At 39.7% G+C, this 16,836-nt stretch overlaps 1 protein-coding gene across 1 annotated transcript in view; it reads left to right on the forward strand.

The window, feature by feature from the left end:
* LOC124805161 (nucleolar protein 6) overlaps positions 1–16,836 on the forward strand; it is a 137,413-nt gene that overhangs the window by 55,021 nt on the left and 65,556 nt on the right. Inside the window, exon 6 of the mRNA XM_047265641.1 lies at positions 9,728–10,034. Coding sequence (XP_047121597.1) covers positions 9,728–10,034 — 307 coding nt within the window. The remainder of the gene's footprint in view (positions 1–9,727; positions 10,035–16,836) is intronic.

Here is a 16,836-nt window from a genome sequence, read left to right on the forward strand (position 1 = left end):
ATGTCATCCGTCTGTAGAATTGTGTCTGAGACTTGTTTGAAGTGTTCCAGCACGCAGAAAATACTGAGAAAGAGCCTACACGTGTTTCCATTCAAAATTCAAACGCACCAGGCCATACCCGTACAAGCTGTGCAACAAAGGGCTGCCTTTGCTAATCAGATGCTCACAATGATTGATAGTGAAGGATTAGATGTTGGCTGCATCTGGTTTACAGATGAGGCACACTTCCACCTGCATGGATACGTGAATAAGCAGAACTGGTGATTTTGGGGTTCCGAAAAGCCATATTGGTGTGAAGCGAAACCCCTGTATTCTCCTAAAGTTACTGTGTGGGCTGCAGTATGCAGCAGAGGCATTATTGGCCCTTTTCTCATTCGAGGAACGGTCACTGGTGCACGTTACGTTGCAATTTTGGAACAATTTGTCGCCACACAGCAAGCGTTAGAGGATCAACCAGGTACTGAATGGTTTATGCAAGATGGAGCCCGACCACATCGGACCGAACAAGTGTTTCGCTTTCTTGAGGAATACTTCAGGAATCGAGTCATTGCTTTGGAATATCCCAAATTTACTGGCGCAGGCATGGATTGACCTCCATATTCGCCGGATTTGACTCCCTGTGACTTTTTTTTGTGGGGCACAGTGAAAGACATGGTCTACCCGAAGCATCCCGCCACACTGGACGAGCTTGAATCGGCTATCTCTGTGGCATGTGAACCCATTTCGGTTGAGACACTACGAAATGTGATTGCGAATTTCATTCTTCATTTGCGCCACCTCTGTAGTGCCAATGGTGAACATTTTGAAAACATTGTGATGTGATTGTTTGCAAAGATTGTTTTCATATGATTATGTCACTTATGTATGCTGATATGAGCTGTACAGCGTCCAGCGCCATCTGTTAGCAACTTTTGTAACTATTATTTCAAACTGCTGTATAAACTTCTTACAGCTTTCACATAAACATACCGTTTACTGCATTCCTCTATTGATCTTTGTTTTCGAGATATTTAATTTTGAAATCAGGGAGTCCTTTTCTGGACACCCTGTATTTATTGTATTTCTTTCATAGATTACAAATTATGCAATAATGATGGCAAAAAGTATAATTATCCTTAAAAAAAAAAAGAAAGAAAAAAAGGCAAGGTGAGTTCAGCAATTTCACATGTAATTGGGTTTTCTATAGAAAAGGCAGAGGGCTTGACAGAACATGTATTTAGCCAGGTAACCCACAAAATATTCAGTGCACAGTAGTAAAATTTATGATCGTGCTTATCACAAATATACAGCTGCTGGGATTTAAACTGTGCTATTAGGACTTCGAAAAAAAAAAAAAAAAAAAAAAAAAAAAAAAAAAAAAAAAAAAAAAAAAAAAACGACAGCGAAAAATTTTTTGATGGCCGACATTTTATGTGAAAGCTTAACTTTTCATGTAGCTGTACTGTATGTATATTACTTTAAACCATTAACTTTTCTCGTTTGCGTATTTGCACTACTTAACTTGCTTGGCAGACTACATAACTTGTCCTACTCTTTGAATATCTGCTATTGTTGGCTGATGAGATCATGTGACATGAACTATGCTGGGTTTTGTTTCCTAAAGTGCCAGGAACTTCTATGCCAGTTTATAAAACCCATACCATTCAAAGGATTGACAAATTTGACAGCTCTAAGGGAAAGTATATTTCCACTTAACACAGGAAAAATGTACTCTCACTCCAGATCTAGTGTATTCTCACATGGGGAAAGGTGTATCTTCACCCAGGAAAAAGTGTATTTTTAACCACGAAATCAGGAATTTTTTTCTTGTCCACATATACACCATGTATATTCAGTCAGGAACTATTGCATATCAGTCAGGAAAAATTGCATATATTTTTGTCCAAGAGCAATTATTTTGTTTTCTTTTTTGAAGACAAGTTTAATCTGTTGTTAAACAAAGTTTATTTGTGTTTAGTAAATGTTGCAGACCCTAAAGAGAGGGTTACAGTAGAGGAAATTATTGAGGAGAAAAAAAGGATAATTTTTAAAAGAATTTTTATTTGCAATGAAATATTCTCAGAATATCAGAGTAATCTTGAAGTGACAATTGAACACATTTCCTACTCATCATCTTCAGTTGAAATCTCAAGATGATGAATCTCATTGAAACTCAGTGAAACATTGCTTCAGGATGTTATTGCCATGAGAATAATTCATCAGTGAAATTCACCAAGAAAGCCTGAAAGGAATTTTTTTCTTTCCCAAATATGTCTTTGATTTCTTATTCAATTTTTTGGTCGAAATCAATGGAAAATGAGAATGCCATCCAAACAGAGGAGAACATAGATTTTAGTTTTCTTGAGACCAAGTATAAGTTTTTCGCTAATATAAATAAATGTTTAGCTGCAACAAATTCCTGAGTGGAGCAATACATAAAATGAGGGAAGGCAACCACTTACCTGTAGTGGACCAGTGCGTGGAGCACAAAAACACGTTAACAGGAACAGTACCTACAATAGCTGTTGAAGCACTTGCTCTTTTTCTAGCAAAAGTACACACATTCACACACACACACACACACACACACACACACACACACACACACACACACACTCCACAGGAAGTGTGTATTTGGGTGTCTGTGTGGTTATGTATGTGTGAAAGTGTGTACTTTTGCTAGAAAAAGAGCAAGTGCTTGAAAGCTAATGTGGCTGCTGTTTCTGTTTGGCGTTTCTGTGCTTCACGCATTGGTCGTCTATGGATAAGTGTGATGCCAGAAATTTTTTCAAAATAAAGCTGTTTCACCCAGAATAAATTCTGCTTTGTTGAGGAACTTTTCTGTGTCACATTTTGCCTCAGTGCAACTTTAAACTCTTCTTCATGAATTTGTCTGTCACAAGTTTCACTCTTGTATCTTGTAAACCAAATTTATGCTTCTTTGGGCAGAGAGATGTAAATCTATTATCCACAATTTTCATCAGGCAAAAAAAAAAGAAGGAAAAAAAAGTAGACTAGTGACCTGTTCTGGCTTCATGTGGTAGCACTAAGTATTTACAGCCAAAGACTTGTCTGGCATAGCAATAATAAAATATATACACAAATCTTCATTTTGAATCTGTCCATCCATTAGTGAAAACAATATCAAAATACCTATAGTAATTACTGTGATTAGCTTTCACGTACAAACAGAAACAAGTGATGAGATACTTTAATTTATAATATGTGTAGATTCTGTTCAAGCTTTGCTGTACTCCTCACTCACAGCAGTTGATTCCTCAACTGCTTTCCCCATGAGACACCACTTCATCTACAGCCGACCAGCTCTTAGTTTCCATCATTGCCATTAGATGTCACTCCTAATGCCTATTAAATATGGAACAGGTAACAATACATATATTACACACTCATGATTGCTGTAATTACAAATTACATTCACAAACCTTCATCAGGAATTGGTGTATCTGTTAGTGAAAACCATATCAAAATGCCTGTAACACTTACTGATATTAATGTTGACATGCAGACAGAAAAATGTGGTGGATGACATTGATTTAGTAATTTGTATAGAGTTGTCATTTTCTCTGTTCTGCGCTGTAGTAGTATTATAAAAGTCCTTCACACTACGTAGCATATTATTCACCTCCTAGAAAATATGCCAATGGAAACATTTTGAACATAGTTGAGTTCCTTCAGTTGTGACTCGTATGTTTCTGATGGTAGTTGTGGCAACTTACAGCCATGTTTGTTAATGGTTCCAGGAATTGGGGATTGTGTAGCAGGAGAATTTTGTGGTTGGGGAGAAGGTACTGCATGGAGGTTTGGGCTTGGTTGATATGCTTTTGCAGGTCTATGTTGGTGGGGGCTAAGGATTGGCAGAATCTGAACAGGTGGAGGTCATTGTGAAAGGAGGGGTGGCAGCCAGAGGTGGGTAATTTGATGGTAAGGGAATTAGGGGGGGGGGGGGGGGGAGATACCACGAGCCAAGCAACAATGCAGGAACAGAATGTGGGACTGGGATCTGGCTAGGGATAAGGAAACTTTTCTGTATTGATGCAGATGGAAGGAGAAAGGATCCATGGTGGTGGAAAAATGCGAAAAATTACATAAATAATGTAGAATTACATCCAAAAAATTTTGCAGAAGTACACCCAATAAGTGTCAAAATTTTCCAAAAAGGATGAAATGGATTCAAAAGCCGGACACCACCAGCAATACCTCTACTTCGACAGCTGCCACCCGTTCCATACCAAGAAGTCCCTTCCATACAGCCTAGCCACACACGGTCGTCGCACCTGTACGAAAATAAATCTCCCGTTCCTTATCTTTCCACTACCTCCCAAAGTCCCACCATCCAGCCACAGAGGAGCATTCCCCTCGTAACTCAGTACCACCCAGGACTGGAGCAAATGAATTACATTCTCCGCCAGGGTTTCGATTACTTCTCGGCCTGCCTTGAAATGAGAAATGTCTTGCCTACTATTCTTTCCATCCATCCCACAGTGATATTCCGCCATCCACCAAACCTACACAGTATACTTGTATATCCTTACACAACCGCTGCTCCCAATCCCTTACCTCATGGCTCATACCCCTGTAATAGATCTAGATGCAACACCTGTCCCATACATCCTCCCACCACCACCTACTCCAGTCCGGTCACTAACATTATGTATCCCATCACAGGCTACCTGTGAAACCAGTCATGCTGTCTACAAGCTAAGCTGCAACCACTATGCTGCATTCAATGTAGGCATGACAACCAACAAGCTGTCTGTTTGCATGAATGGCCACCCACAAACTGTGGCCAAGGAACAAATGGACCACCCTGTTGCTGAACACACTGCCAAACATGATATCCTTCATTTCAATGAGTGCTTCACAGCCTGTGCCATATGGATCCTATCAACCAATGCCAGCTTTTCTGAATTGCACTGACGGAAACTTTCACTGCAATACATCCTACGTTCCCGTAACCCTCCTGGCCTCAACTTTTGTTAGTCACTGTCCTCACCCATCAGCCCCTTCCCTGATCCCATTCCAGCACTACACATCCGTCATTCCACCACCACACCCAGTCTTTCTATTTCTCTCCTTTTCTGCTACCCCCCTCTCCACATCTCCCCTGCCCTCCGTCTAACCTGCAGCACTTCACTGTCCGCGACCCCCCACCATACTATCCCTCCTACTCCCCACCCCAGTCTCCTCCTTACCCCCACCCAGTCACCATTCCGATCATGCACTGGTCCTGCTGCTCGTAGTGTGCTTTCAGTTGCCTGAGGCTGCAGTCATGCGTCTGAGTTGCATTTGCGTGCGTGCGTGCGTGCGCACGTGTGTGTGTGTGTGTGTGTGTGTGTGTGTGTGTGGTGTGTGTGTGTGTGTGTGTTGTTGATGAAGGCCAATGGCTGAAAGCTTTAATTGTGAGACCTGCAAGCATGTCTGAAGGAACAGACACTGCTGACAGTTTGCAGCCATATTAAATTATGAAATGTATTCTAGCAAAGTGGCAGGCAGGCACTACAGCATGTCAAAAGTGATAGCTACTTTAGTTTTAACAGTTAAAGGACTTCCTGTATGCATGGTTGTTGTGTTGTATGCCACATCAGCCAATTCTAGATAAACAGTTAAATCATTCTGAAGCTCCAAGTTCAATTATTCTAAAACATGGAAAATTTGCTCATAAAGCTCATAACAAGTGTGGTTTCTTGATAAAAATGTTAAACTTGTGAAACATTCATGTACACACTTAAACTTAAAGGCTACTCTTCTATGCGGGTGTACTCTCCATATATTTGTGATAACTGATAACTTGGAGTGAAACTTGAGGTACATTTTGATGAAGGTGTTCTCATATAGTGGCTTCCATATGTTGGTATCAGATGTGTGGCTGCCTGACTCACTTGACTTTTGAATCAGTGAGTTGGTTTCTAAGCGAATGTGCCCTGTGTTGTCACCGCCATCACCATCAATAATACTGGAGAATGAAGCTTATGTTTTTGTAACAACAGTGGTTATAAACATTTTACTAATGTCAGGAGTCCATGCTGTAGAAATGGTGAGTAATTGCCCATTGACTCATAGATGGTTTAATAATCTCATTTTCTGCTTGTTATATCTTCAACTTTTTTTCTTTGCTGCCTGATTTTTTGCAGTTGTGATAAAGTTTGAGGCATGAGTGTGTTTAGAATAATTTCAAGTAACCCAAAATCCTCAAAAAAAGTTCTTCTCCTCTCCAAAATGAATTTTCACTTGGAAATGGATCCTGCACCAGTTTGAGACATTCTGGCAGGTTAAAATTGTGTGCCAGAATTGGATTTGAGCTCAGAATGTTTGTCTTTCACAGGCAGTTACTCGACCATTCGAATTATTTGAGCACAACTCACAACCCATACTCATAGGAAAGAGACGTGTCTAAAGTAAACTTGTGAGAGCAGTTTGTGAGCCATGCCTGGGCAGCTCAGTTGGTTGAACAGTTGCCCATGAAAGGCATAGGCTCCGGGTCTGCATTCTAGTCTAGCACACACAGTTCAATCTACCAGGATGCTTCAGTCCTTCCCCTTTCATTTCCTGCAAAACGTTCCTCACACTTGGGTTTGTGTTCATTCATTTCCAAGTACTGCTTGTGTGACTCTTGTTTTCCACTGCTTTCTGTTTATTTTTCTCTTTTGTGATTTTCCTGTCACATGACCAACCATTTTTTTTAGGTTGAGCGAGGGTTGTAGCGGGGATAACCTTTTACCACCTGATTGGTTATTTCTGAACTTAGTATTCCCAGTATCTTCTGTTTCAGTATCAATTTCTGTTGAACTAGAAGTTCATCCTTGCACATATGTCAGATCTTCATTGTCAGAATTGACAAAAATTTTCAAAGTCTTTCTGGGCCTGAATCTATCAGAGAGGGGGAAAAAAAGTGTCTGAGAGCATTAGGATCATCGAAATTGATGTAGACTGAATTCAGAATTTTGCCTCAATGACATACTGATGCAAACATTGGCAACAGCAAAATGTTGTTTCCTCTTGTTGTGAGCTGTCATCACCCTTTCTGCACATACAAACTATCTTGAGTCTTTTGACTAATTGTAGTCACTCTTAATGCACTTGAAATAAGGCATTTTATTTAGACAAGTAATACCATTGCGAAGCAAATTTTCACTACAAATGCATTAACAAGCCTGAATAATGCTAGGAATACCTCTTTGAACTAATAATAATAATAATAATAATAATAATGATATTGCTAATGCAATGTCAATAATGTGATAGCAAAAGCAACAGGAAAGACAACAGTGATACCAGGAACCTGAGCTATCTGAGTCTATTCAGAAGAGTGTATATGGATGTAAACCTTTTTTGTTTATATTAGAAAACTGGGGGATGAGAGGGACTTAGGAAACTGGGGGATTAGAGGGACAAATCACTTATTTCCTTCTGCTCAGAGGCTCTATATATTTGTGCATGTTAACCCGCAAATGTACAGAGTCATACTGTCTAAAGAATTCTTAATAGACATACATACTTTCGCTAACATAAAGATATTACTATTCTTTGTCTCGCTTTTACTTGTTTTTGAACTTATACCCCTTTGTGTAAAGAAAAGGAAATTGATGCTGTAAACAATTAAATCATCCTGAACTGGTGGGATAACAAGATGGATTGTTTTGTTCTTTAGTTAACTCTTGATTGCTACATAGATGCTCTCCGTATTCTGTACTGTGTGCAGCTTTGATGTTACCTTATTGCTCGCATAAGGGTGCATTTATTCCACCACCGTGATGCTCAGTGGTGTGACCCAGCGATGATGTCTCACATCCACTGTGTCTTACCAGCCCATTTAACCCGCACAATTGCTGCTCACTGCACCACTTGATCCAATCTTCACCAGACCATGATATCAAGGTGATTTGTGTTTTGCACTGCAACCATTGCTGTATCTACTGGAACTTGAGCCATGATTGGCTGCTCCAAGGTTACTCCAGCAGTGCTGCATTTGCTTCCACAAGCACTCTGCTAGCTGTGTGAGTAGCTGCATTGTAATTACCCGTGGGAGCAGTGAGGCTGCAGCATAAATTCGACAAGGCTCCTGGCGGGCAGTGAGGTGTAATGTGCCAGCAGCGAGCAGCGAATTGCCAACGGTGAAGCTGCAACATACATGTACCCTAACAGTGCAACCTGTGCTGAGAGACAAGTGTTCCAGCTGCTACAAAATACACATCTGATTTTAAGAAAACTGTTTGCTGAAGAATATTGATTTTTGCACATTTTACTGTCTGATACCTTTGCTTGATAAAGGATTTAATTTCTTTTGCTATTTGCCACAGTTATTGTGCACCATTAAATTACATAAGGCACTGCACGAAATTTTAAAGAATTTACAGAGGTAAAAATCATTGCATTTGCTTTGCATATGGTTGGCTTTTGGCTCCTACGTTTCTGTGTATGAAATATAGATAAGATGTTGAAACTTTATTTAAAATTGAGAGCAGGATGAGACCTCGTTTTGTTTTTGAGCTATTGGTTGTTATATCTGGCGGATGGCTTTATGCCGCATGCCCAATTCCATCCCTGCGCATTGGGAATTGTGGTCATAACAATTTTCATATTTCATAAACACTTTGAGATATCAAAACGAGGTTTCCCACAAATGATAGCATGCAGTGAGGCACATATGTTGTACAGTAAATACTCGAAACTGTTTTTTCACTGAGATGTAGAAGCAATTCATTTGCAGTATTGAGAGAGTTGACGGAACGGGATGTGTAAACACATCGATAGCGCTTAAGGAAAACCCAGGGCTGTGTTTAAACATGTCATTAGCATCTGGGGAGTGGTAAGCATGACAAGTCAACTTGAGCAGTGAAAGGGTAAAATCTACATGTTAATGCTTAATTTTGGATTGAACAACTACTGTCTTTTATACATTTTTCTGCCCATTTACAAGTAGAACTTCTAGTGTGTACAAATACAGTTCTGCTCCAGTGATAGATCTGAAGAAGATCTGCGTCAGGATAGACAACACTCATTATTGCTGTTGCTGCTTCATGGGAACCAATGGCACAGCTATTATAATTGATGTGTGATTTAATCATGACTTTTGTAAAATGAAGAATACAGTTAAGGAAAGTATAAGTGGAGTTTAAGTTATGATCTGATACTTTTAAAGTTTTCTACGTACTATTTATTTTTATTAACACTTCCCTGTTTTGTAATTCATCATTTTTATGATGGTCTCACAGTTGCATTCTTTATGTGTGGTTTTATCTGCCAATGATTTAACATTTTCTTCCAAAAGATCAAGTTGGTTTCAGTGTACTACAGTTTGCTAGTTGTTACACTGTGGTATATGCTGAATAGCAAATAATATTAACTTTTTAGATTTCTTCATTTCCAAGCCAGCCGCTGTGGCCGAGCAGTTCTAGGTGCTTCACTCCAGAACCACACTGCTGCTACAGTTGCAGGTTCGACTCCTGCCTCGGGCATGGATGTGTGTGATGTCCTTAGTTTAGTTAGGTTTAAGTAGTTCTAAGTCTCGGGGACTGATGACCTCAGATGTTAAGCCCCATAGTGGTTAGAGCCATTTGAGCCTTCATTTCCAACATTTTTTGTTTTCTTTGAATCTTGCATCTACACACTTGTTGCATGTTGTGCAGCAGGAGTCATTCTTCTGATTTAATTTCTGTTACTATACATTTTTTTGTGTTTTTAGTTAACTGTTACTAATTATGACATTTCTCTTGTTTTGCAAGTGTAGGCATGCTTCCTAAAAACTGATTACTTGAACCAGAGGTATCATCAGAAACGTGCCTTGTACCTTGCATACTTGGCTTCATATTTACAAGAGAGTGATTTACTTGAGGAAGTGATGTTCCATACATGGTGTGGCAATACATTGAAACCAGTATTAAAACTAAAGCCAGCTGGTAAATTAAGCAAACATGTAACTGTGTTGTTGCATTTGTCAGCTGAATCAACATCTTTGAAGATGACTCGATTTTCACCTTCAAAAAATAATGTGAGGCAATCGTGGTATTTTGGTGACTCTGATGGTACTGATAGTGGTAAGTTTTAATAAATTTTTTGTTGTTGCAGTAGTTACAGATAAAAATAGCCATTTATACTTGGTACCATTGTCAAAAATTCTTGATTGATTTAGTGACATATATCCTGTAAGTATAACACTGATGCTACGTAAGATAATTGCTTACTCAAAACAGGGAGGCCAAGTATAATAAATGGGAAATGTGTTGCATATCACTAATGGAAATAATTTTCATTTGAGTAGAAGATATATATCCTACAAAATCAAATGTCAGTAATTTTGTTCTTATGAATTCCAAAGTTAGTTACAATTTGAAAGCTGTTAAGTTCCATTGCTAATTTCATGATATTAAGTAGTGATGTAAAGCTAACTCTGGAGTTATGGTTGCATATTATTCATTTTGTCACTATGCTATTTCTTCGCACTCCCCAATATCTCTCTGTCAGACTTGGGTTTCTGAAAGTACTGCAGTTATTCCTGGATGTTAAGAGTACAATCCAGTGTCCAGATTCTTGAAATAAATGCAACACCTCTCGGAAATGAGGTGCTGTATATTAAACTCTCATTTACAATGACTGTGCATATCAAAGATTGCTTATTACTTGGAAAATCACAAATATATTAATATGGGTTATATCCAAAAAAGCCTGTACAATTTAACAGATTCCATTTGAGTATCACAGATAACAATTTCTCCCTTGATCCTGTGATATCATTGTGGTTGTCACAGCCATCATTCTTCCACAGGTCACACATATCTCCAAGGCAGGACCTGACTCTGTGGAACAAATCGTGCAAGCTGCAATTATTGTGAACATAATAAGACTGCTATTATTGTCCCAGCTGGTAGATACACTGTGGCTGTCCACTCCAGAACACATCCACATAAAGAAAACAAACTTCCAAACAACAGGCTGTACCAGTTCATTGCTTAAATGAACTTTGTTGTTGTCTTCAGTCCAGATACTGGTTTGGTGCAACTTTGTTGTTGTCTTCAGTCCAGATACTGGTTTGATGCAGCTCTCTGTGCTACTCTATCCTGTACAAACTTCTTCATTTCCAAGTAACTGCTGCACCCTACATCCTTCTGAATCTGCTTAATGTATTTGTCTCTTGGTCCCCCTCTATATGATTTTTACCCTCCGCACTGCCCTCCAGTACTAAATTGGTGATCCCTTGATGCCTCAGAACATGTCCTACCAACCGTTCCCTTCTTCTAGACAAGTTGTGCAACTAATTCCTCTTCTCCCCAATTCTATTCAGTACTTCCTCATTAGTTACATGGTCTACCCATCTCATCTTTCAACACTCTTCTGTAGCACCACATTTCGAAAGCTTCTATTCTCTTCTTGTCTAAACTATTTATCATCCACGTTTCACATCCATACATGGCTACACACCATACAAATACCTTGAGAAAAAATTTCCTGACACTTAATTCTATACTCAATGTTGGCAAATTTCTCTTCTTCAGAAATGCTTTTCTTGCCATTACCAGTCTGCAGTTTATACCATCCCTACTTGAACTATCATCAGTTATTTTGCTCCCCAAATAGCAAAACACATCTGCTACTTTAAGGGTCTCACTTCCTAATATAATTCCCTCAGCATCACCTGATTTAGTTAGACTATATTCCATTATCCTCGTTTTGCATTTGTTGATGTTCATCTTATATCCTCCTTTCAAGACACTGTCCATTCCGTTCAACTGCTTTTCCAGGTACTTTGCTGTCTCTGACAGAATTACAATGTCATTAGCAGACCTAAAGGTTTTTATTCCTTCTCCATGGATTTTAATTCATATTCCAATTTTTTCTTTTGATTCCTTTACTGCTTTCTCAATGTATAGATTGAATAACATCGAGGATAGGCTACAACCCTACCTCATTCCCTTTCCAACCACTGCTTCCCTTTCATGCCCCTTGACTCTTATAACTGCCATCTGGTTTCTGTACAAATTCTAAATAGCCTTTCACTCCCTGTATTTGACCCCTGCCACCTTCAGAATTTGAAAGAGAGTATTCCAGTCAACATTGTCAAAAGCTTTCTCTAAGTCTACAAATGCTAGAAACGAAGGTTTGCCTTTCCTTAATCAATCTTCTAAGATAAGTCATAGGATCAGTATTCCCTCACGTGTTCCAACATTTATACAGAATCCAAACTGGTCGTCCCCAAGGTTGGTTTCTACCAGTTGTTTCCATTTGTCTGTAAAGAATTCATGTCAGTATTTTTACTAAATTGATAGTTCGGTAATTTTCACAGCTGTCTACACCTGCTTTCTTTGGGGTTGGAATTTGTATATTCTTCTTGAAGTCTGAGGGTATTTCGCCTGTCTCATACATCTTGCTCACCAGACGGTACAGCTGGCTTTCCCAAGGCTATCAGTAGCTCTAAAGGAATGTTGTCGACTCCCGGGGCTTTGTTTCGACTTTCTTTCAGTGCTCTGTCAAATTCTTCATGCAGTATCATATCTCCCATTTCATCTTCACCTACATCCTCTTCCATTTCCATAATATTGCCCTCAAGTACACGCCCTTGTATAGACCCTCTACGTACTCCTTCCACCTTTCTGCTTTCCCTTCTTTGCCTAGAACTGGTTTTCCATCTGAACTCTTGATATTCATACCAGTGGTTCTCTTTTCTCCAAAGGTCTCTTTAATTTTACTGTTGGCAGTATCTATCTTACCCCCTAGTGATATATGCCTCTAAATCCTAGATTTGTCCTCAAGCTACCCCTGCTTAGCCATTTTACACTTCCTGTCAATCTCATTTTTGAGGTGGTTGTGTTCCTTTTTGCCTGCTTCATTTAATGCATTTTTGTATTTTCTCCTTTCATCAGTTAAATTCAATATCTGTTCTGTTACCCAAGGATTTCTACTAATCCTCATCTTTTTACCTACTTGATTCTCCACTGCCTTCACTATTTCATCTCTCAAGTCTACCCATTCTCCTTCTACTATATTTCTGTCCCCTGTTCTTGTCAATTGTTCCACAATGCTCTCTCTGAAACACTCTACAACATCTGATTCTTTTAGTTTATCCAGCTCCCATCTCCTTAAATTCCCACCTTCTTGCAGTTTCTTCAGTTTCAATCTACAGTTCATAACCTATAGCTTGTGGTCAGAATCCACATCTGCTTCTGGAAATGTAGTATGATTTAAAACCTGGTTCCTAAATCTCTGTCTTACCATTATGTAATCTATCTGAAACATTCCAGTGTCTCCAGGCTTCTTCCACGTATACAACCTTCTTTCATGATTCTTAAACCAAGTGTTAGCTGTGATAAAGTTAATGCTCTGTGCAAAATTCTACCAGACAGCTTCCTCTTTCATTCCTTACCTTCTACTTTTCCTTCTCTTCCTTTTCCTACTATCGAATTCCAGTCGTCCATGGCTATTAAATTTTCATCTCCCTTCACTGTGTGAATAATTTCTTTTATCTCATCATACATTTCTTCAAACTCTTCATTGTCTGCGGAGCTAATTGGCATATAAACTTGTGGTATGCATGGGCTTTGTGTCTACCTTAGCTACAGTAATGCGTTCACTATGCTGTTCATAGTATCTTATCCGTGCTCCTATTTTTTTTTTCCCCATTGTTAAACTACTCCTGCATTACTTCTATTTGATTTTGTATTTATAACCCTGTATTCACCTGACCAGAAGTCTTGCTCCTCCTGCCACCGAACTTCATTAATTCGCACGAAATCTAATTTTAACCTATCCATTTCCCTTTTCAGATTTTCTGACCTACCTGCTTGATTAAGGAATCTGACATTCCATGCTCCGATCCGTAGAATGCCAGTTTTGTTTCTCCTGATAACGAGAACACCATCATCATTTAACCATACAGTAAAGCTGCATGCCCTTGGAAAAATTACAGCTAGAGTTTCCCGTTGTTTTCAGTACCAGCACAGCAAAGCTATTTTGGTTAATGTTACAAGGTCATATCAGTCAATCATCCAGACTGTTCCCCCTGCAACTACAGAAAAGGCTGCTATCCCTCTTCAGGAACCACACATTTGCATCACCTCTCAGGAGATACCCCTCCATTGTGGTTGCACCTACAGTACAGCTATCTGCATTGCTAAGGGACGCAAGCCTTCCCACCAGTGGCAAGGTCCATGGTTCATATTTGTCGGCTCATCAGATGGTTGTGCAACACATAACATCAGCAAAGTGATATGCTACACTGTAATGCACTAAAGTTTAAGAATCAATTAACTTTTTCAGAATATATTGTTTATCCACTGCTAATTCACAGAAAATATGAACAAATGAATATTTTCTCTTCCTAATAGTGTTCTATCATTATCGATTACAAATAAATGATGAAAAAGAGGAGAATCCAGGGTGGAATGTGATGATATGATGAAAAGGATAGTTGCTGCTCATCATATAGCGGAGATGCTGAGTCGCAGATAGGCACAACAAAAAGACTAACAGAAAGTGAGCTTTCAGCCAACAAAGCCTTCGTTGAAAATAAAGAAAAAAAAAAAAAAAACACACACACACACACACACACACACACACACACACACACACGCACACGACCACTATTGTCTCTGGCTGCTGAGGTTAGACTGGGCCAGTATGACCTCTGTTGTCTATTTTTGACGAAGATCTTGTTGACCAAAAGCTGACATTCTGACAGGCTTTTTGTTGTGCCTATCTGCGACTCAGCATCTCTGCTATATGATGAGTAGAATCTACCCTTTTCAAAATAAATTATGAATGTACACATAAGAGTCTACATCCAATAATTATTTCTTTTGCATTATTTGCTACTTGTACAAATATACTATCTGTCAATATTTCTTCATAGTATTACCACTTTTTCTGTGTTTAGCTGCAGTAATCAGAAGTGATTGTTTATTTGATTACTCATTGTTGACGGGGATAATGTGGCTGAAAGTTGTTGTGAACCATGCCTTGATTACGGGCCTTATGCAGTAACTGGAGGAAATATGAGGCAGTGGTGTCACGCATTTATGGAACACTGTTAAATGTAACTATGGATGCGAGACATGGTAGCCTTAATGTGCAGGAAGACCATTTTGTTGATCTTATGAATACACACTGTTGGAAAATACTGGAGGGTTGAAAATGAACTTTTTATTCACATTTCGACTGCTTATAAAACATACATTTCTTTCACTAGTGTGGAATGTGGAAAAAGTGTAGTACATCATGTCAGTTGTGATTGTGTGACCAAATAAGCTATGCTGTTAATGGATATCAGGGAATGGTAATAATATGTGAAGGGTGTTGCCAGACTCTTTTGGAAACTTACACATTCTCTTCTGAAACAGCGCGTGGATGATGTAAACAAAATCAGTGTTTGACCTTAGAAGAAAATATGGAAACGACATGATGTGAAGTTTGGATTAAGAATCTACACTTTTAGATTTTAATGTTAGTGCAGCATTTCGGCAGGTGGTCTACAATGGGGTGAGCATTGTCTTGGATAGGGTGGGCAGAGGTAGAGAGATGTGAGAGGCAGGGAAATGGGCTGGGTTTGGATGGCTAGTGGCTCAGAAGGAGGCAGCTGGTTTGCTGACTAGGGTGTGAGAGGGGGAGGGATGGCAGGTGCGCAGGCTAGGTGCGTGATTCACAGTTGTCGAAGCCTATGGGAGTGGTGCACAATGAAGGTGACATAGGGACAGTTATCATTCCTTTCATCATATCGATTCCTCCCAACTCCTCCCCATATTACCTTGAGTGTGCACTGCTCCCCAAAGGCTCTGACAACTATGCATCACACACCTATCCCACGCAACTGCCACTCCACCCTCCTGCATTCCTAGCTGGCAAACCAGCTGATTCATTCTGAACGGCTAGCCCCCCACCCCCAAACTCTGCTTCCTGCCTCTCTCTCTCTCTCTCTCTCTCTCTCTCTCTCTCTGCCCATGCCACCCTAGTCCACCTGCTGAAATACAGCACTAGCACTGCGTGTCCACTCAGTGCCACATGAGGGCATAGGCATCTGCACACACACACACACACACACACACACACACACACACACACACGTGGTGTGTGTGTTTCTTTCTATCTGTCTGTCTACCTGAGTGTCTGTCTTTTTACTCTAGCTCGAAAAAAGATTACTCTGAAAGCTATTAAGCTTTCTTTCTTTTTTGTGTTTGCACCTGTTGACAGCAACACCTCTGCCTTTTGGTGAGTGGTCTACTTTACTCCTGAAGTATTTACATTGTGCCAGAACCTTTGTACAAAATTATTATGTGTTGCAATTGATGGCTGTATAACAGACTGTTGTTCATAGCCAGAATAACAGCTGTCGAAAGGGGACTGCTTTCCATGGTTGGTGTATTTGTACATGAGTTACAGTGCATGTACAACCACAGAAAGGTTGAGGCACCATGTGTATGTGGGATTTTGATGTAAAGCAGGATGCATCAACAGTGACAAGGATGTTGGGGGAGAGGGATAAGAATGGATTTGAAACTTTTCAGGAGATTGTGGTTATCTTTTGTGTGTCATGGGAGATGCCCTTGAGATGCTGGTCTACCTGGACTGGGATGTGTTTGATAGGGACTTTGAAGCCCTCTGCAACAGGATAACCAGGATGGCTGTGTTTGTTTATTTTGGGAAGTAGGTAAAAGGTTGGCATGCTTGGGCCAGGACTGGCAAGGAATTCTGTGGATAAAGTTGTGATTTCTTGTGAGGGAGTTTATAAGATTTTCTGCAGCTCAGTCTGGATGGATGGCATACGGTCGTTAGGAACAGTTGTGAGCTAAAGATTTAGTTTGTAAAAGGAACAGATGTCGCAGGATCAAAGAGGGGCCTAGATGAGAAGTTTAG

This window comes from Schistocerca piceifrons, chromosome 7 (genome assembly GCF_021461385.2).
Source record: "Schistocerca piceifrons isolate TAMUIC-IGC-003096 chromosome 7, iqSchPice1.1, whole genome shotgun sequence".
Taxonomy (NCBI): Eukaryota; Metazoa; Arthropoda; class Insecta; order Orthoptera; family Acrididae; genus Schistocerca; species Schistocerca piceifrons.